The following is a 21,805-nucleotide window of genomic DNA, read 5'->3' on the forward strand; positions in this document are numbered from 1 at the left end:
CTGTGCATTCCGGTAAGTAGCATTTTCCTTGAATCCGCCAAACCCAGATTCATCCATCAGACTGCCAGATAGTGAAGCGTGATTCATCACTCCAGAGAACGTTTCCACTGCTCCAGAGTCCAGTGGCAGCGTGCTTTGCACCACTCCAGCCATCGCTTGGCATTGCACATAGTGATGTTGGGCTTGCGTGCAACTGCTCGACCATGGAAACCCATTTCATGAAGCTCCCAACGCACAGTTCTTGTGCTGATATTGCACTTGCAGCCAGAGACAGTTTGGAACTCTGTAGTGAGTGATTCAACAGAGGTTAGGTGTTTTTTACGTGCTACGCTCTTCAGCTCTCGGCAGCCCTGCTCTGTAAGTTTGCATGGTCTACCGCTTTGTGGCTGAGCTGTTGTTGCTCCTAGACGCTTTCACTTGACAATAATAGCACTTACAGTTGGCTGGGGCAGATCTAGCAGGGCAGAAATTTTGCGAACTGATTTGTGGCAAAGATGGCATCCTATGACACTGCCACGTTTAAAGTCACTGAGCTCTCCAGTACCACCCATTCTACTTCCAAGGTTTGTCTATGGAGGTTGCATGGCTATGTGCTTGATTTTATGCACCTGTTGATCGGTGTGGCTGAAACACCTGAACTCAATAATTAGGAGGAGTGTCCATGTACCACGTACTGGCCACATAGTGTACATATCATATTGCAGTGTTTCTCAATCGTGTTGCTGGAGGCCCACTGTCCTGTATATCTTCTATCTATCCTTGCTCCAAACACACCTGATTAGTGTGATTAACATACTCTTGATTAAATCAGGTCTGCTCAGGTAATCAAAAGTGCCACTGATGAGTTCAGTCAGGTAGGTAGAGCAGTGAAAGATGGAAAACGTGCAGGACAGTGTGCCTCCAGGATCCGGATTGAGAAACACTGTCATATTGCATTTCAAGCTTTCAAAGACCTGCCCGTCAGCCTCAATGCACTGCTATCATCTTTGAGTCCTTACAAAGACATGCATTATACAGCATTTAGTAGGTACTAGGGTAAGCATGTGGACAGAAGACTAGGACTGTGTGTCTGAACACTTAAACAGGGAAGAGGGGTAGGTCATTTTAGCTAATAATCATTTTCAGTGGTCATTGCTTCCTCTGTTGGCTCTCATCCTGTAAACTACAGGCAAAAGTCAATCATTTTGACAGTACGCTTCCATAGCAGCCCTGGATCAGGTCTAGCTTTCTTTTATAGCAGGAAGTAAACAGAGGTCGTTGTAAAAATGTTTTGATTTTATTGCTTCAATGAAGTCTGATCTATTGTATATGTGAGAGAATGAGCCTCATGATTCCTCTGGTCGAATCCTGATACAGTCCTGGTGTTTTTACAGTACACAGACTTTTGTCAGTACCACTCTTAGCCACACAGTGGTAGTATTACTCTAGCAAGATTACACAGAACACGCTGTGTGACACAGACCTCAATCTTCTCTTTTTCCCTTGCTATCATGTAAATTTACTCAGATTTACTTTTATTCATTTGGCTTTTATCCAAAGTGGCATACAAGGCCATTATGGTGAGCTACAGTAAATGCAGATTACATGTGGTAACCATTGGCAACAGACAGAATGGACAATGACACAACTGAAGTTCAGCGCTAAGCTAATACTCAGTTACAAATTGAAATGAACATTGCTAGACAAAGTGCACAGAGTGTAATGCTGCATATGGAGACAGGGCTAACAATCCATGAGAAATAGCCTTAAGGGATGGGTTTTTACTCAGGAGACCTTGGAGTCCTGACCAGGCAAATTTTTCCAGCACTGAGGAGCCAGAGTGGTGAAAAAGCAAGACCAAGGATAGGTATAACCATAGCCCAGTGATGTTAAACAATCCCAGAGAAGTCATGGCAACATGCTTCAGCTCTAAATGTGATATTTACAGTATGTTGTTAATTTGCTACTTGTTTATCTTATTTTAACATACATAGTTAACATAATTAACATGTCTTTTTGAATATTATCCATTTATATAAGTGAAGATTCTAAAAAATGAATTCAGGTTAAGATCCAAGCACAGTGCCACAACAGCAGTGCCACACTATGGATTCAAATCTACAAGGTTGTGCTAAGAAGTCTGTTGCCCTGACTACCCTGATGCATATCTGTCCATGAACATGGGCATAAAACACAACACAAAATTTACAAACAGTTAAAAGCTGTGCAACTCAAACCTTGGTCCTGGAGGGGCACACTGTCTACAGGGATACTCAAACATGACTCGACAGGCCAGAAGTGTCTGCTAAGTTATTCGTCCCTTAATAGTGGTGAAGCCCATCTACTCCATTAACCACGTCTCTACGGAGAACAATAGCTCACCTCTGTCCCTGTCATGGCTCTGTCCCAGCTGGTACCTGTGCGGGTTCTGATTTGTGGCAGTGCTGGCAGATGGGGCGAGCAGGGCATGAAGGCCCCCGTCACGAGGCAGGGTGAAGCTGCGCGGTTTTTCGCCGGTCCCCACCAGCTCCCGCACTCTCTCCCCCTGTGCCACAAGGAGAGGGCCGTAGCGGTCCTGCAGCAAGCTGCGCTGCGCCGGGAGGGTGGACTGGCGCCGGCACTCCGCGGACACCCCGCCGCCCACCTCAAAGAACCTGGGGTCCTGCAGGGGCAGCGTCTGCAGGTAGTGCAGCCCCGAGCTGGTCAACGGGGTCTCAATCAGGTCCTGCCACGAGCGGCGCTGGCTGTTCGAGTTGCGTCCCGGGGAGCCACTGCAGCTGCCGCTGCCCCCTGGAGGCTGAGAGCGGAACTCTTCGTGGGACGAATGGGACTGGTACGTTTCCGTAGAGGAGGGGCGGCCATGTTTGGGCTCCAGGTAGGGGCTATCGGTGCTCATCTGTGACATAGGAAGCACAAAGGGTTAACTCCTGCCTATGACACCGCTCAGCCAGCTCTAATACAGTGGTATTGTGGTGTATCATAACAGTGCTAACACCAGTTGCTACCTTTTTTGAGGATGACACTACCACAGGTGCACCTAAATGTGTCACCTGTCCCTTCCCATCACGTTCTGGTGTGAGTAGCTGTGCTCTGTCCTAGCCTGCTGAGGGAGGGTTGAGCTGCTGGGTACAGACAGGCCCTGTTAGAGACAAGACCATTTTCCAATCAAGCCCTCCAGAAAGAATAGGCCTCAAGGTTCTCGGTATTGTGCTGACTCGAAAGACCTGGAAATGCATGATGGATTACATGCTAACAGGCAAGGGGGCAATGAGATACCTTTGAAAGCACCCCTTTTTCACCGACAAACACTGTGTTACGCACACGATTTACATGATAATTTCTGCTCTAGTGCTACCCCGACCAACTCTAGGAAAACTGAGAGGAAATTAGTCAGCATTAAGCCGTGGTGTCGGCTAGTGCAGAGTGACTGGTGCTGATGTTGAATGACACAGTGCTGATTAGATGTGAGAAAGCCTGTGCTGCTGTTTGTCTGCACCCCGTGGGAAATGCTTAGTCAGTCACTCAAGCAGACCCCCAGCACACAGGTTCTGTTTACATTTCAATGAGCTAATGCGTAATAAACACATTTTCCTGCCGTTTCTACACAGCTATTAAAATTTAAGTGGATGATGTATTTTTCTGTCCTCTGAAAAGGGGGTGGGGGGGAGCAAAGCCAGGGAACGTCCTCTGGACTTTTAATTGCACATTCTTTTGTATTCTTCTACCAGCAAATTACTCCTAAGGATCCAGAAATTGCTGTGTTGCTCTCTCCCTCCTCCCCCATCTTTCTCTGCAAACCTCCTGGTCCAGCAGGCAAGAGGGGGGCGAGAGAAAGGGAGAGAAGCAGAGTCTGAGAAAGAAGGAATAAAACCATTCGTCCCGCTCTGACGTGAAAAGGGCAGTGAAGTAGGATTATCCCGTGTCACATTCATTTGTTTCTTTTTGGCTTTCCCTGTGCGACCTCACCAGTTCTCACCGAAAGCCTCCACCCCCCAGCAGCCCCCCAAATTGGAAAGAGAAGAATAAATGCTAATGCGTCACACCATGGACGGGATGACTGAAGATACTTGGAGTGAAGAACTGTGATTCACTGAAATTAACTATTGAAAACAGCCAGCATCAGACACTGCAGGAACAGTATGGAACTTGCCCTGTTGGGGGCTGTAGTGCAAGCTGCCAAGAGAAATTCAGCAGAGTAGTTTGATCTGAAAACAACAGTGGGGTAACTGCAGGGTGAGAGTGGAGTAACTGCAGGGCGGCACATCCAGTATTGCTGCAGTGTGATATTTGTCACCAGATATTAATCAACTAAATGTGGTGACAAAAATTGCCTGCCATTTCCTATTCCCTGAAACCTGCTTTAGAAGGAACAGAGAACACTGGGAACGCCTACCCCCTCACGCCACTCCAACACACACAGAAGAACGTTTCACCAACCCCCCTCACTACGCAGTGGGGTAAGTTTGGTCAGGTTTATTTTATTAATTACTTTGCGTTGCGTAGAGATCAGAGGCGTGTGTGGGAGGATTTGAATTTTCATATTCGTTGGTGACAGATTTTTTCCAACCCCATGTGACAATATGTCCATAATCCACTGACTATGAACCCGAACTGAAGAGACAAACCAGGACTCACCAAGGGGGAGTGGGGGTAGGTGTCGTAAGGGGGCGGGGGGCTGTCTTGTTTGGGTGTAGAGGGTGTGTCGTTGTCCTCGTGGTCGCTCTCGCTCCAGTATTCTGCAGGGCGGGAGAATAACACAGCAGCTCAGACAGTGTGATGGCTGCCTTTACCTGCTGGAGGAGTGAGCCATTCTCTAGTCTCACCTTGATCCTGCCTGACCCGCTCTCGCTCTGCATAGCCACCCGCTGCCATGCTGAGACGACTCAGCCACCTGCAGGCAGACAGGAAACAGGAAGTTAGGGAAGGAAAATGGAGGAGAACAGAGAAGCACCCAAGATGTCCTGTGTAGCATCCATAAATCAGTGAGATGATGTTTAAAATGTTTAAAACGTGAAAAACTTTACATTAAGGTTACATTTGTTAATGTGAACTAATGTATCACTTATCATTCACACCTTTAGCAATGATTACCTAATGTATGATTACATTACATTATTGGCATTTAGCAGATACTCTTATCCAGGCCAACTTGCATCAATTACAGGTTTTTACAATGTTATCCATTTATACAGCTGGATATTTACTGAGGCAGTTGTGGGTTAAGCACCTTGCCCAAGGGTACAGCAGCAGTGCCCCCATGGGAAACTGAACCAGCAACCATTCGGTTATGAGTCCTGCTCCTTAACCACTATGCCACACTACTGCCCATCCATTTCTGTTGTTACAGTAAAACATTAACTCATGGTGCTTCACTGTGAAGTAATTCTTCTAGCACCTATGGGAAAGTGGCAACCATTTACAGCTTCATGTCTTATTAAGACCTGTGTCACCACAATATCTAATTAATGTGTCATGACAGCTTGTAATCCATTTAATGTGGTAAAACATCAACATAGTTTTGGAACATTTGGGTTCAAGCACACAGTATTCATGTTCATGTATTTTTTAACTATTTACTGAGTCTACTTAAGTCCAATCTATGCTTTGTCAATGTATTGATTAATCATATGATAACTAATACATTAGTTCATGTTAACTAAAGTAACCTTAATGTACCAAGCATTACCAAAATATTGCTTGTAAAGTTTAAGGTCTTGGTATTGTTTGGAATTGTTTCAAAGCTACATGATTTCATCATGGAAATGACAAGACATAATGCCAGGAAGGGATATGTCAACAAGGTCAGTGATGTACCACCATATGCTTTTCCTTATTTGAAATGATACCATGTTAGATGTCTCTACCGAGGCTTTTTCCCCTCTGCATGAAATCACCTGTAGTGATTATGATTCCTGGAGATATAATATGATGTCACTGAGAGTTCAGCTGTTTGCTGGAACATGGCACAGAATCTCCTGGTTGGGGCGCCAACATGAGCACTTTACACGGCGAAGGACAAAGGCCTCATTAACATGATAATTGGACGCTTGAGTAATGAGTACTTTTCAGGAGAAAAACAGAACGGCGCTGCATGACAATAAGGGCTTTCAATAGGGTTTAATTAAGTCAGCTGGAGAATCAGGGAAAAGGCAAGAGGGTTAATGAGCTTCAAATGAAAGCCCGTGGTACAGTTATGACAGTGTTATGTATTATGGTTAGTCAGTGCTGGGCTAGTGTACAGTCATGGCATTGTAATGCGATGTTGGTACATCAGTACAATTATGGCTGTGTGATTCATTATGGGAAGTAAGTGCTGGTGCAATGGTAGTCATGACAATGTGGTATACTATGGATAGGTGCTGGTACAGTGGTAGTGTTGACAGTGTGATGCCTTATGTATAGTCAGTACTAACGCAGTGGTGTAGTCATGGAAGTGTGATCCATCATGGGTAGTTAGCATTGGTGGTACAGTCAAGGAAGTAGGGTTGATTCTGACATAGCTTTCTAAAAGACAAGTAGCTGAAGCTATGGATCTCTATTCTCAGCTGGAGGCCTGTCTTAGAGAGAAGAAACACAAGAACTGACTCGCTCATCAGACTGCAAATGTCTCACCTATCAATTCTAATGACACCTCTCTGTCTGTTCTGACTGTGTCTGTGTCACATGTCACCATGTCTCTCTCCATCATATCAGAACTTCACCTGTTCATGTCATCCATGCCATCTGCAGCAAAGTAGAAACTCTTGATCTTGGGATGGCAGGCCTTGAAAGCACTGAAACACATACAAAGAGTCAAAATCATAATTTTAAATTCATGTAGTTACACACACACACGCACACATACAAACACACTTGCATGTGTGGATACTCACACATGCATATGCAGACACACACACACACACACACAGGGATCTAAACATACATCTAAACTGGCCCTTATTTCCCAGCTACACTGAGGGCACTAAGTGTTCCTGTGGATACTCACTACTTCTTGCGGCACTCACTGGCCCGATCGATGTTGAACTCTGGGAGGCTGACGAAGCCCTCAGCCTTCTCATCCTGTGGGACAGGAGCATGTCAATTCACACACTTTACCTTCATCGACTGATACGCACGTGCACACACACACACAGACACGCACACACATACACACACACGCCTAATAAACCCCACACACTGCCGCCACTCACAACAACAAAACACAATGCAGAGAAAAAATACTCCATCATCACAACACTTCAATAGGTTTTCATTTCCCTGCTTCATCACAGATAGGCATCACACATGATCAAGTGTGCATGTGCCAGTTCATTATTCTGAGAATTTCATGCCTTTCCCATGCATTTAAATTGTCTGGAACGAAGACGCTGTGTCTGTCATGGTTTGATTGCACGCTCAGCTGAAACAGCAGACATGAATGAAGACGTAATGCAGACAAGCACATTTGGCCATTAATTATAGCCAGATGATGATGCACACGCTTTTGCTGGCCTTGGATTCAAGACGTGGACAACTGATTTTTTAATTGCTTCACTGAGTGCTGTAATCATCATGCTGAGGTGTGCTGAACAAGACATTGCAGGAGATTTCAAACACTCCAGCTATGAAGCAAGACCACTGAAGCACATCAGAGGCACCTCATCTAAAGCAAGAGGCTGTTCAGAAAGGAGTCTCACACACTACTCTCAAAGAGGACGCCTGAATACACTCACCTCCTCATTAATATACCAGTAAAGGCAGGCGTCCTTCAGAACAAACCAGTACTTCTTCCACTTCTGAGAGAAGTAGCTCCTAGCATCCCTCTTCTTCCACAACCAACCCTCACAGTCGCCTTGCCCCAGGTCCTTGCAGGAGATCCTGCGCTTACTGCTGGAGGGCAGGGGCCCTGCCAGAGGAAGGGCGAGAGATCAGGTTCAGGGGGGAGAGATCAATAAGAGAAAGAGCGCACAGGAGAGATAAGCATGGTGAGACCATACAGGAGAGATTGGTATGGAGAAACCAAACAGAAGAAACCAGTGTAGAGAGATGAAACAGGAGAGATTTGTTTGGACAAACCACACAAGACAGAACGCAGGGAGAGAGAGAGTAAAGTGCACAGGTGAGAGCTGAGACCCATGGTTAAAATAAATTTGCCAATACCAGTGAGGAAATTACACTGTAAACGGAGTTTGGCAGTGTGGTGTAGTGGTGAAGAAACTAGTCTTCTAAACATAAAGCTGCAAAAATAAGTTCACATGTATGAATGTAAACGATAGAAACCATTATTAAGGTATGCAATGCATAAACGAGTACCTACAAAGATGAGTGATCTGACTGACTGATCCATTGTGTCACATGCTGAATGACTAACTTACCACACCATTGAGTCACACGCTGACTGACTCAATCACCCACTGACTGTGTGAAATACTCACTGACAAACAGATGCACAGAATGCCATGGCTCTCACCTTTGTTCTTCTTGGACCGGGACAGCAGTGAGGACCGCTGAAAGGTCTGTAAAACATAACACACCATAAAAGACATACAGACATCAGGACCCAAAGAATTGTATAATTTCACAAACTCACACAAGCACCTGTGGCTGAGCAAGCTCACACCACCCTGAGGTGTAGAGGCAGTGGGTAACGATTTTCCAGCTGCCGTTTATTTGTTTTTACAGTCTCGGATTAGTGTAAGTGGCTGTAGCTGAAAAAGTCTGACCAATGGTGAGACACAGCCAACCTTGTCTGAGTCAGTGTGTGGAGTAAGGATGTGATGTGCATGCTGGTCACCTCACTGTTAGAGGTGAGTCTCATGCTCAGCTGCTCAGAGGGATTTCTGCGTTTATAAGGGAGGTCATGAGGGAAATGGCCTGTTTTTTTAATTGGACCAGTCAGGTATGCAGTCACAGCTAATGAGAAGCATTTTTAATAGCTAATAAACTGAATGTTTAAAATGTCAAGCACATATTAGAGCTCTCCAAAAATCTGGGTTGGTTATTCTAAATTGTGAGCCTTAATTTGCTTAACAGTAACACCCTGAATGTCTCATATTCTTTCATTTGACGGGGTTGTTTCATACACCATTGAAGACTCTCTTGCACTGCACATGTGATTCACAGTAATTAAACAGCCTATTACCGTAACTGACTTAAAATCACACTATCCCCCCCCCCCCCCCCCCCACACCCCCGTATAACTGCATACCGTAAGAAAAGGAACAGTAACCACACACTTCGCAACTCTACGAAAAAGTCTGTAATTCATACATTGACAAATTTCAGTAGAACACTATATGTTGAAATGAGTCATGCTGGATGATTATGTGCTCAGGCTTTTCCTAGTACTGTATGTGTGATTATTCTTCCTTTTCTCCATGTAAGCATTTTGCCTCACAGCTCAATAAAAATTGATTGAAAGAGTTTATAGAACTGATGTTTCTCTAAAAGATTAAAATTGTAACAGCAAATGAAAATAAGATTTCTAAATCTGATGCTTAAAATATGGCTTTGTCTTTGTGGCCAGATTCTTTGGAGTTAGACTACAGTGGCACTGTAACATTTGCCTGCAGCACAAACAGTGGGCAAACAAGGAGAAGCAAATGTAATCCAAGCTACATCAGGTGTGTCTGCCTGCATGAGAGCTGTGCATGTTTGAGCGCATATGTCTGTAGGAGCTTTGAAGTTTCCAACTCCCCCTACCCCAAGGTACGATCTAGTGACCTTTGCAATACAGGACATGACTTCTAGCAAGAGGCCTTCAGCCCTCTGTCCTCCAAAGCCCAAAAAGGGCTTTTGGCATGAGAGGCTGTAAAATCTCTCACTGTCTGTGTCCAGTGTTTCTCAGCAGGGCTTGTGACCCTGTGTAAGTCATCATCAGCTGGTCACGTGCACCAGGCTGTGCACGCTCAGTGGAGCCTCTCCCACCCTGCCTATATATAGAGACCAGTTTGGCAGAGCAGGCGGATCCCACTGAGCAATGATGTAAACATTGATCTGTCTCTACAGCAGGGAGGGGACAACACGCCGAGAGGCATCTCCGCGGAAAGTGAGAGGGAGGGAGCGGGAGGGCGAGAGAGGGAGGGAGAGAGAGAAAGTGAGAGGAAGACAGATAGACGCGTCAGCTCTGGTGCTGCTGTCTTCCAGATGGCAGAATAACATGCCCCAGTTCCTGTGTAGAGTTCGCTGGTTTTGGATCAGCGTGGCTGTTGTGTTTGTCCTGTGCAGAGACATGAGAACCATGTCTCTGCTCCCCCCCCCCCCCCCCCCCCCAGGTCCTCCAGGCTGAAATAAAGTCCCATCAAGATGCCTGAGGGAGACACCTGCAGGGGGATGTAATTACTCCCGCTAGACCCTCTTACACTGCCTCTCCATCTCACTACTTCCTATTCTCCATCCCACTCTGCCTGAATCATGCTCACACGTACACACACACCTGTTCACTCCCCAAAATAACAACAACTTCATCCCACACATCAGCAGCAATACTGGGACCACACTGCCCCCTCTGTGGTAATAATAATTGGGTGGTCTGAGACGGCTTTAAACCACACATATTTGCCCACTCCAGAGAAGACAAGGGTATGCTCAGCTATCACAGAGAGCCGCTGGGATTGAAGCGTGCTTGTTTTCAGTAATAAGCAGCAATGGGCTATCTGTGTTCGGTGACCAGCTACAGTGTGTCAGTAATCGGTGGTTACAGCATGCCTGTTTTGAGTGATCAGTGATGACAGTGACTGGACGTTGAATGAGGAGCACAGATGGAGCACAGGTCTGACACTCACGTGGTAGAGAGAGGAGGAGTCGGAGCTGGGTGTCGAGGAGGACTCCTGTCTCAGCATCTCCATCTGAAGGGAGGGCAGCAGGGCGTAGTGGCCAGGGCTGCCTCCCCTGTCGCCCTTCCTCTTGGACCGCCTGCTACTGCGTCCAGTCGGGTGCTCTTCTGGGGGCCCCTTGTCTTCGCTCGCGTAGCGAAGGAGGGAGTTGTCTAAGAGGGCGACAAAAAACACGGTTGCCTCCAGAGGCAAGAGGCGCTCTCCTCACAGGAAAAGCTCTCACATCGAGACATGCTTTCATCAAAGGAAACTGACACTGGACACACCCACACCACAACAAACACAAATCACAGATATACACTCATCACAGAGGACACCAGCCACAGTACATACACCCACAACAGGTCATCCTTTGTGATCTCTATATTCTGGCACAGGGATGTGTAGGAGGGAATACAAGAAAACTGTTCTGGTGTTCAGCATCCAATATAACAGCCAAATTAGGTTACACTCAGTACCAAACCTGAAAATTCTATCATTTCTCTTCATTTTCAAAAAAAAAAAACAGGAGGAACCCTTACAGGAACCTGTCCTCCCACTGGATTCTCCCACTCTAATTGAGCAAATCTACATGTATAGGCTCCACACACCACAGAGAATATCATACTGTTTGTCTCCATAAATAAATCAAGGCAAACCCCTGGATTCTCTCCTGCTGCTCCCACCTCCTCAATCCCCCAGGCTCAACAGCAGCCAATGGAATGGAAGACGCTTGGGAGAACTGCTCCATGGCAACAGAGTGATCACAGCACTGAGTATTTATGAGTATACAGTATTTACGGAAAGACAAAGTGAGAGAGAGAGAGAGAGAGAGAAAAAAAGAAGGAATGACAGTGGGGGAATGGGAGGAAGGGGCAGATAAAATGAGAAAAGCATGCTCAGAACTAAGACAACTTTAATCAGTTAACTAAGTCACAGAAACACTTTGCTTCGTGAAGGCAGGGTCAGGAGTTCAGACTGCCTGATATGAAGCCTGTCAGAAAAGCAGAGCATCAAATAACATTGACACAGCAGATGCTGGAAGGTGAAGTCCAGAATATGAGCCTATAGAGTGTGTCTAATGATTTCCTCCAGCCACCATGACTTCTCCTCCCATCATCCACCACGTTGCTGGAGTACGTGCACAGGGGGAACATCGTGAGGGAGCAGGGTGGGAGGGGTGACTGTCATCTTTTCATTCTGCAGCAGGACACATGGATCTTACATCTCTGCCATTTCCTGGGGATTAAACACAGCCACTATTATCTAATCCGATCTGTCCCTCCTGTCATACAGAATCAAAGGACGGACTACCTGCCTGTCACATAAAGAGCTGATCCTAGTACAGATATGATGTGCTGAGACATGGTGATCAGTCTCCATCTATAAGTCACATTATTAAGCAGTGGGGTTGACGTTTTGGGAAGAGACAGAGATTAGGGGGAAGAGAGGGATCGCGAGCGTGTGCATTGCTGAGAGGGGGAAGACGGAGCTGAGGCGCACCGAGAGCTTAAGGAGGAAAGAGATGTTGGCAACTGCTTTCTGATTCAGCTCAACGCTAGTATCGTGCATTCAGACTGTACTGTATTCAACCCCCCACCCCACCAACCACCTAAAGTAACCCAACATCTGGGGGACACACTTACAGGAAAGAGGAAACAGAAAGGTGTATACTTTAGAGTTAGAGTGGCAGTATAGTGTTCCCTATCTGTGTGCAATCATTTAGGATTCAAATGTATAGAGAGTGGCAGAGACAGCTCTGATTCACAGCATTGTGCCAGAGGGCGGTTCTGTCACTGCATTCAGGAAGGGGAGAGCTTTACAGGGGAAAAAGAGAGACCCCCCTTCCAAGCTCAGCTGAGCGCCAGCAGTGTTACACCATGAGAGAGTCACAGTAGACCAGTTAAAGAGGGAGAATACAGCTCACTGTCTCCCTCTTTCTCCCTCCGTCTGCTTTTCCCTTCATGCAATCGTGTTTTGAAATCACCAACAACACACCAGGCTCATCTCACAGCGACAACCACTGCAGTCGTACAGGAGTGGTGAAGTAACACAATGCAATCCTCAGTTACACTTGCACACAGCCAACGGCTTTTTTTCCACACGCTACAAGTCCCATGATGCACCACAGTGAAGTGGACATAAGATGCAGGAGAGGTTCTACTCCTCTGTCAGCCAAGTGTATATGCCTGATAACTTGAAACATGCTTAAGAGTGGACAGATGAGGAGATCCACTGATGAGACCTGGTCATTGTCAGCTGATGACACAACTGGAATCAAGGCCAGGACATAGTGTTCTGTCTGCACTCAAGACGAGTGCCTTGCCAGCTAAGCCACATGGGAACCCCCCCTCTTTCTTCCCCTCCCCTTCCACACTCACCTCTCCTGCTCTCTCTCCTAAGCTTGGCAGTCTCCTCATAGTCTCCCACCCAACTGTACTCAACAGGCATAGAGATCGGCCTCAGCCTTCCTGAGGGAGAAAAAAACACACATACATGCATAATCAGTAGCAACATAGCAGTGTATAACACAAAAATATACACAGAAAAAAAACATACACACACACACACACACACACACACACACAAAAGGAGCAGCACCCCATTAAGAAACTAAGTGTACCATATGTGGGGTTGCCATCTCTTTGTGGACTCTGGCTCTTGTCATACTCATAGCAGTACAGCACTGCGTCCTCGTCCACGAGGGTGAACTGTTTTCGGCACTCCTGGTCCAAAAAGGAGTTGGGAGACTCGGAGCCCTTAGTAACAGGGACACCTCCATGGTGATGCAACATTTCATCTCCAGGCAGGTTTCCCTTTTCATCCCTGTAGCAATAAAAAGTGTCTCTTATCCATTAATGGAGATAAACAGACACAAAGGAAAATTACTGTACAGATTTACACACGCATACCCTAAAGTACAGCTTAATACACATATACTCTACTGGAAAAAGTAAGCACAGAAATAAGATATCTCACAGATGAACACACAGCTACCCTCCTGGAGCAGTAAGCATACAGATGTGCTATCACACAGGCCTCTAGCACAAGTAAAGGGACACATGAATAACCACTCCAAAACATACATAGTTCCACAGATAAAAATACATGTATGAAACAAAAGGCAAAAGAGATTTATAATAGTCACTGACAGAACCAGCCAGTCTGACAGAAGCAGGGAAGAACTGGTGTCATCTGTGCTGAAGGGAGGATATCCTCACCTGGGAGTGTAGGGTTCTGATGGGGGAGGGGGGATGAAAAGGTCATGCAGGGCAGAGTTCTCCCGCCTGGTAGGGGTGCTGAAGGTGCTGGAGGGTGTGGCCACGCTGCTAGTTGGGCTCTGTGGGATGATTGGCTGTAAAGACAGACAAAAATGGCCAATTGAAGTGCACAGACAGGAGAAATGCAAAGTCATGATGATACAACATGGTTCTTACGGGTGTCTGGCAATCAAGGTGAGGGTGAAAAGAGGTGAACTCTGCAATGGTAACAATCAAACGCAATGAATAAGAGACACCGGTATGAATTCTGTATAGGAGCAGCTACTTGGCCAGGAGAACACAAATTACTATGCTGAGCACCAAAAGCCTACATCCTTCCTGTTACTGAATAATGGGACAGACAAAAGTGGAAAAAATATATATTTACATTTACATTTTACATTTTCACTCTGATTCACAGTGCACCTTGAGATTAAATGAAGTGTCATTTCCCATAATTAATTTCCTGGGTTTAAATTTATATTATCTGATTTTCAGGTCATGGCTGGGAGGTAATTACAGGAACAAAATACTTCAAAATCTGAGGAGTCAGATTCTATGATGGCAGATCCCTGTGCACAGATATTCATAGCCAGGGACAGGGTGATCTTAAAGAAAAAGAATCAGAAATTCGAATCTGCTCTACTGGCAGTTTGCAGTGACTGCACATGAGTTTAGTTCACACAAAGGCAGCCCTGAATACGCTTCAAACTCCTATGTGAGGGTGTAAAGCCAAAGAGCACTTCCTGAAAGGCTTTCCCATTGTAAAACAAAAAGACACTAAGATCCTGTCACAGCTGTAAGGCATATGTATGGCGTGACAGAGGCAGGCACCCGCACCCAATAACTTGGAGGTACAGTGAGGAGGGGGCAGTGGGAGGGGGACATAGGAGGACTTCCTATCAGTACAGCGGGAGGACGTGTGGGAGAAGCTGCTGGATGAGCAGTGGGTGGAGCTCTAGGGAGGTGAAGTGCCAGTCCTCTATCCCTCACTGCCCATTCACTTTCTTCGCAGGCTGCCATCATCCCTGTCTCCTCGTTAATCACTGACACAGGCGGTTCAGAGCTGTCTGTCAGGGTTCCTCCTCCACCGCCCATTACTGCAATCTATTTTGCTTTCCATTACTGCAGCTTCTCCTACTGTTCTTTATTGCAGCCATTTCTACTCTGCTCTCTTACTATACGGGGAAAAAAAAGAAGCCTATGGCAGTACAAGTCCATTGTTGCTAACAGTCAGAACGCAGTCACTATGTTGTGATGCCATGTGGCACGATTTAAAGCTGCAGTGAGCCCAAACTGGAAACCCATCTCAAAACTCAGGATGAGGTGCTAAATTTCTTTGACAGCTTCCTTGACTGAAGTTGCAGGGATTAAGTTCTGCAGTGGAGAAACAGGTATTGTGTTTTCTCTGAAACCCAGAACTCCCAAGTACACACCAAGACAAAAGAGATTACACGGGCATTCAAGACGGAGTGGCTCCACTTACAAATTTAATGGAAGATGACAAAAAAGCATGTAGGAGCTGATATTTTTAGGCCAGTACTGAGGTGAAAACAGTCAGGTGTTTTCCTACTGACTGCTTCACATGGAAAATGTGAACCATTATGATTAGCCCACACACAACAATTTATGTATTAGTGGTGATTTTTTTTCCTGTCCATTCCTGAAGTTTATATCGGCATTACCACCTTAAGATCTTTTTTTTAAATTATGATATAAATTGAGCATGAGACTCACTCTCCAATTAAATAGTTTTTAGAGTATTCCTCAAACTGCAATCCAGCCATTACATACTGTATAATCTTTTGCACTTCAATCCATCTTAAACCAGAAGCAGACAGATTCAGCCAGAAACAAATGCCACAACACATACAGTGTACTGTCTTCTACTAGCTTAGATCATGTACATTAAGGTTCATTCTTTCTCGACTGATTCACACTTCATCATTTCAACTATTAATATTGAGGAAGGGTAAATCCTGACACTACATCTGTATATGATGCAACTGTAAGTAACCTGCTTTCAGTAACTAGTCATAAATGGTAAAACCAGGCAACCTGCCTTTTGCTTCCATCTTCAAAATCAGTTAAAAAAGTAAGGGTGTGCACAAAGAGATGTGCAATTTCATAGAAATCTATGTGACCAGGCTTGGATTAGACTAATTTGTGAGTATGTCTGTTTGACTGCTGAGTTGATATAGTCTGTAGATCAGTCTCTGCAGTTCAGATCACTGAAGGAGGGGGCACATGACTAGCAATGTCCCTGAATATGTGTGAGAAGAAGGGTTTCTGACCTGCAGGGCGAGGGGCTTCCACCTCATGTTCTTCAACAAGGCTGGGGCGGAGGTTAATGTGCTCTGAGGGCGTTTCTTCACAGTTAACGTTACACCACTGGGGTCTCCACGCAAAGAGTTCACCAGGTTTTTCAGCTGCCAGCCCACCTACAGAAAGCAAAGGACACAAAGTCAACACCCACCCACAGACAAACACACACACACACACACATAGAAAAATGTGCAGTCAACAAGACAGGGATGCAAACACACTCATTCGGACACTCGCACAAATGCAGATACACAGCAATGAGAAGCGGACAGGCAGGGCCGCACATACACACTCACTCTTCATTGTACCGCGCAGCACAATTTTCCTGACTAAAGTAATCCTGACAAGTCGATCAAAGTGAAACGTTTCCTACAGAGAAACGGAGGTTGCGTAAGCAGCTTTTCACTTTAGAATGTATTAACCACAGATTGTCTTTGAAGGAATGTTTCTCAGCTCACCTCCCTGCAATGATGCAATGTGCATTCTACAGACAAAACAAATGCATATCTACACACACCCAATGCACGTGCACACCGATGTATCAAGAGGTCACTGCTGTTTTGCTGAAGCAGAAGATTCACTGAGTTTGCAATCTTTTATGTGGTCCTCTCAGCTAGTACCATTAACTTATACCTTTCTAGTGTTTTAGGATTACCCACCCAGCAGTTCTGCTTTCAGTGTGCCCCTGAACATTTACTTGCCAAATTGGCAAGTAAAAATGAAAGATATTACAGGCTGTTCAGTCTTTCAGTGTGTAAGAGACCAGAGGGCAGTGTTTCCGTAACTGGTCAGCAATACTGTGTGTGTGTTATACTGGAGTCCTGTGTTAAAACAAATCTGTATCTTAATATCTACATAAGTAAATCCTGCTCAAACAAACCATTTGTTCATGTTCATGAATTTCAGACACAGGCCTTTAATTTATCACTGTCAAGTCAGTACACTCTCTGTGTGGTGATCAGATCATCTGGTGCCAGAGTTCACCTGAAGATGACACAGAAACAGACCTGCCTGTCCTTTAAGCCCTAATAAAGCGACATGGTGTATTTACTGGGTCTGCTAGACACCGGTGCTGACCCTCAATCACCTAGGAGATCCGTTTACCATCTCCTTAGCGTCACAAAGATTCAAATACTTCCCAAAACCACGGTCCACTTCATGACCCAATGTGTCTTCTGTGACCCAGCATCAGAAGTGGTAGATCACTTCCTTAAAATTAGAAGTGGTATATTACTTCCTTAAGATTAGAATATGTTTGTCATAGCTTTACTGTTTGTTAGAAATATGCCAAAATCCACCATTTACTTTTTTGATTGGTATATTAGTGAAACCATCAAAATGCTTGTGCAGGTTCAATGTAGGCAGCAGCGTGGTAAAAAGTCAACTATAACACTGAAGGAGACAGGGCCCTGCCATTTCACCATTGATAGAGATATTTAATTTGTTTCAGGAAATTTCCAGCTGTTTATATGGATAATGTGTAAACTGTGAGCTGTGTTAGATTATTTTAAACAGTGTGTGGAATTATTTTTAACATTCAGACTGACCTCTAACATCTAAAGCCATGAATTGTGATGAGTGACTCATACACACCACAGTTTGGTGGTTGACTTGGATGACCTCATCCCCTGCATGAATCTTCTTACAGCGGTCGGCCGGGGACTGGCATGAGACAAAAGAGAGAGCAAGGATTCTCCATGGTTTACCTGTGAATTTACAAACCTTCAAAATAATCTCAATTTCTGTCTTCCCATCACCTTTTCTACTAAGTGTGTAAAGTGTTATTGTATGTAAAGATTTGTATATGAAGTTTCCCTGTGGTGAGTAGCAGTTTAGTGTATATTAAAACTGTCTGCCTCTATAGTAGGGTGTTACTGCATCTTTCCACAGTGTAAGAGCATGGTGTCTCTCTCCATTGTGGTGAGGATTTGTGACTCCCTCTGATACATAAGTGGCTTATTTCTCTCTTCAGTTTGTAGATGATCAGCATCTCTAGTAAGCATGAAGTTAGTGTGTCTCCCCGCTGTGTAGGGAGTTTGTGTGTTTTTTTAGTGCATAGGAGATGACTGTCTCTCTCTGGTGTGAGGAGGGTTAGTGTCTCCCTCTAGTGGGTAGGGGAGTAAGTGTGTAGAGGGTGAGTGTATGAGGACTGAGAACAGGCACTCACTCCTTCTGTAGTGCCGGTGATAACGTGCAGTCCATCGTATGTCGATTTGATGTACATGCCCTGCAGGTGAAAGAGAAAGAGACTTTGACTTTTAAGACACCTTTATTCAAAACTAAAAACCAGGAAACTCAACAAACATTGTTTATCAATTTAAAAAAAGAGGGCATTGCTACGCACAACAAAAGCACAAAAATAGAAAAAAAAAACAAGAAACCAAACCTATATGAAAGGGACAATACAAAATGACAAAATCACCTTCACACGTGCTGTGTAGAAAGCCTATTTCCCAGACCAGAAAAAACACCTGTGTAAAAATCTGTGGTATGTCTAAGCTGAGAAGCATTAACTCTTCCTCCTGCCACTCTCAAACCACCGTTTTAATGTCCTGCTCTGGAAAAAAGAAGCAGTCGTCGTCCTCTTCACCTTGTGAGGAACCAGACACCAGGAATTCCCTCACGCCAGCAGGCAGTGCAGCCTGCACCTCACAGAGCAGCCTCTCAAAAATGCAGACTGACCTGGAGTCAGCTCTCGCAAGCAACACGCTCTGCAGCCAGCCAGACACCTTCAGTCCACAAGTGGGACAGTCTGCTGAAGCACAGCCTTTATGGGATCAGGAATGATGTTTACAGAGTTCAAAGCCTTCACATGTGAGGCAGGTTGTGAAACAGTGGCTCCTCCTTTAGCCACGGAGCTAGACCCCCCTCTCTTGACACTGTGAGAGCAATCCACACCCAGAAAATCGTCTAATTAAAAGGGGTCAGACTAGAAAGGTCCGTATCTGCCATTCTACCCAAGAACAAATAGTGGTCCGTCTAAAGATTGCCAAAGCAACATCCACCTAAGCTAGGTGCTTTATATAGAGCAGTCTCTTCACAGCCTGCAGATGAAAAGCTTCAACTCTGCACCTAATAGTCATGAGACTCATTGGCAAAATGTATAATTCTCCTAATAGGGGACAATCCTGCCTAATGCCCCTTATTGCTTGTACTGGGATACTACACACACACACAAACACACACACACACACACACACACACATGCACGCACACAGCACAAGAGGAGTCCATGTCTCTGTTTTCCCTGTAGAAGGCAGGTTCTGCACCAGTTCTGCAGTGCAATGAGGGTCAGTCCCCAAGAAGAGAACAGGTCTGAACAGAAACTGACCACAAGACTGCACATTTCAGCAGGATCAGAGGTCTCCCTGCCACCAGGTGTATGCAACCAGTGCATCTGTGTCCCTGGAGCCATTTTCTGCTTCAGATTAAAAAAGGATGCTGCCGCATCCATGTGTCTCTGGGCAAGAGACCTTTCCGGCACCATTACCCCCTTCACCCCCCTCCTGTAGAATGGAGCACAACTCCTGCCTCTTGGCAGACACAAGGCCGTGAAGGCTTGAAACATTGCCACTAACAACCTCATGTTGTAACCTTGAAATTTCTTGCTCTAGCATTGAATTTTATCCCTGCAGTGGAATAGGATGTATATTGCTGAAAAAACCTATATCTGAAACGTGCCCACCTCCAGCCATTGAGCTAAGCTCTTGTATTACCCCTTACAGGTTCTCAGGTGCTCCCAAAACACCCTAACTGAAAAGAACTTTCCCTCACCAAGCTGACTAGGTGACATATTGGAAATATCTGAATATGCAACATCATCATGCCCAGTACCTTCAGTGATTATCTTTAAGTCAGCAGGAAAACGTTTGGTCCCAGCACCATCAGGGCTCACGCCAGCCCGCTTTCCCACACCTAACTCTCCACTGCACTATCAGACACTTCCTCATGTACAACCGTCTGATGCTCTGCAGCAACCTCAACAACTGCTGTACTGTCCTGTCACTCTGTCCAACCTCATCAGCATTCTTACTTACTGCCCCAGGTGACAATACTCGGCCGAGCTCAACTCCCCCATTCCCGAAGGCAATATGTCCTCAGTGGCTGCCCCCACTGTAGAGGTATTTTGTGTACCAGTAGAACCAGGAGCAGAATTCTCTTAGTCCCCCACCAGCCTTCGATGCAGACAGGAAACCCTTTTATGTCCAAAATCCCCAAACTCTAAACAATGAAAATTATCAATACTGGTGAGCACTGATAGATTTGAAGGAGTCGCCTAGCCAACAATCCTTCACATTGATCCCACCTTCAATCAGATGATTTATCAAAGTTTCCTTCTTGAGAAACACAACAACGGCCTTATTCATGCTTAATGCGGGATCAACAGCCTGCAGAACATCTTAAACTAAGGCAATGGGATTTGGGACACAACAAAGACCATTCCGGAAAGAAAAGTGGCAGGGCCTCTCTGTCAGGGGAAGCCATGCCCAGCTCTTTGCAGGTGCCAGACAAACCCGATTGCCTCACTTCCAACCAGCAAAACCCCAACCACAAAACTCTGTAAGGCATTAAAACCCTAAATTTGGAGTGCTCAAACATGAGAAAGAACATGACAGGGAAAAGGAAGAAAACAGAGAGAAAAAAGAAAAGGCTAAAGACTAAGAAAAGAACAAGCACACTTGCCCTTACAGTAAGCACCCTCAAATACACCCAACTCCCAGCATGCAGAGAGAGAGAGAGAGAGAGAGAGATATTAATCCTGAGTGTTAATCCAGAATGCAATATGATCGTGGGGAACAGCCTTATACAACTAAAGCTAGTGTGCCTTAAGGAATAATGGATCCTACCAGTCCTTCGGTGGGCTTGATGTTGGTCAGCTGCACCACCTCTAAGTGTGCAGACTGGGACACCAGTGGGTCAGAGGACAGGGAGATGATGTGGTCACACACTCCAGACAGTGTCTTGCACTGCAGTGGAGAGAAAAACGTGCATACGTCTCACACACAACCAAGAGTACACACTGTCACATACAAACACACAGTAAACCCAAGCAAGAGACAAAGTGTTTATTGCTTGTGTACTTCTGCAAAGCGACAAATTAATCATATTACCCACATGCTACATACTGACAACAGCCATGAAATTTGACTGACACTTCATGGGGGTGGTGTACACGAAATAGTCGATCCTCTTTCTCCGTACTTCAGGAGAACAGGATGTCGGGCATTCACCCAGCTCCCGTAGTTCCTGCTTTACTTTATGCCTGATTATATGGCACAATGTAGCTGAGCCACACAAGGAAAACTGCCTCCGTCTGACGTCATGCCGCTCATTTGATCGTCCCACTCTCTTAGTGCCGGTGCTCTGACGGATTTTCCCCCGTGCGCATCACAAAGAGGCACATCACACTTCACCGCAGGACGTCACCGTCCCTGAATCCTGTCACTC

At 45.5% G+C, this 21,805-nt stretch overlaps 1 protein-coding gene across 1 annotated transcript in view; it reads right to left on the reverse strand.

The window, feature by feature from the left end:
* The window catches only part of LOC118775189 (connector enhancer of kinase suppressor of ras 2-like), a 48,987-nt gene that overhangs the window by 4,039 nt on the left and 23,143 nt on the right, over positions 1-21,805 (reverse strand). The window contains exons 6-20 of the mRNA XM_036524954.1: positions 21,205-21,324; positions 18,525-18,584; positions 17,951-18,019; positions 16,327-16,473; positions 13,994-14,127; positions 13,396-13,598; positions 13,154-13,243; positions 10,743-10,945; positions 8,429-8,474; positions 7,692-7,864; positions 6,965-7,038; positions 6,681-6,752; positions 4,803-4,870; positions 4,615-4,715; positions 2,362-2,875 (exon numbers count right to left, since the gene is read on the reverse strand). Coding sequence (XP_036380847.1) covers positions 2,362-2,875; positions 4,615-4,715; positions 4,803-4,870; positions 6,681-6,752; positions 6,965-7,038; positions 7,692-7,864; positions 8,429-8,474; positions 10,743-10,945; positions 13,154-13,243; positions 13,396-13,598; positions 13,994-14,127; positions 16,327-16,473; positions 17,951-18,019; positions 18,525-18,584; positions 21,205-21,324 — 2,074 coding nt within the window. The remainder of the gene's footprint in view (positions 1-2,361; positions 2,876-4,614; positions 4,716-4,802; positions 4,871-6,680; positions 6,753-6,964; positions 7,039-7,691; positions 7,865-8,428; positions 8,475-10,742; positions 10,946-13,153; positions 13,244-13,395; positions 13,599-13,993; positions 14,128-16,326; positions 16,474-17,950; positions 18,020-18,524; positions 18,585-21,204; positions 21,325-21,805) is intronic.

The sequence above is a fragment of the Megalops cyprinoides genome, chromosome 3 (assembly GCF_013368585.1).
Source record: "Megalops cyprinoides isolate fMegCyp1 chromosome 3, fMegCyp1.pri, whole genome shotgun sequence".
Classification (NCBI taxonomy): domain Eukaryota; kingdom Metazoa; phylum Chordata; class Actinopteri; order Elopiformes; family Megalopidae; genus Megalops; species Megalops cyprinoides.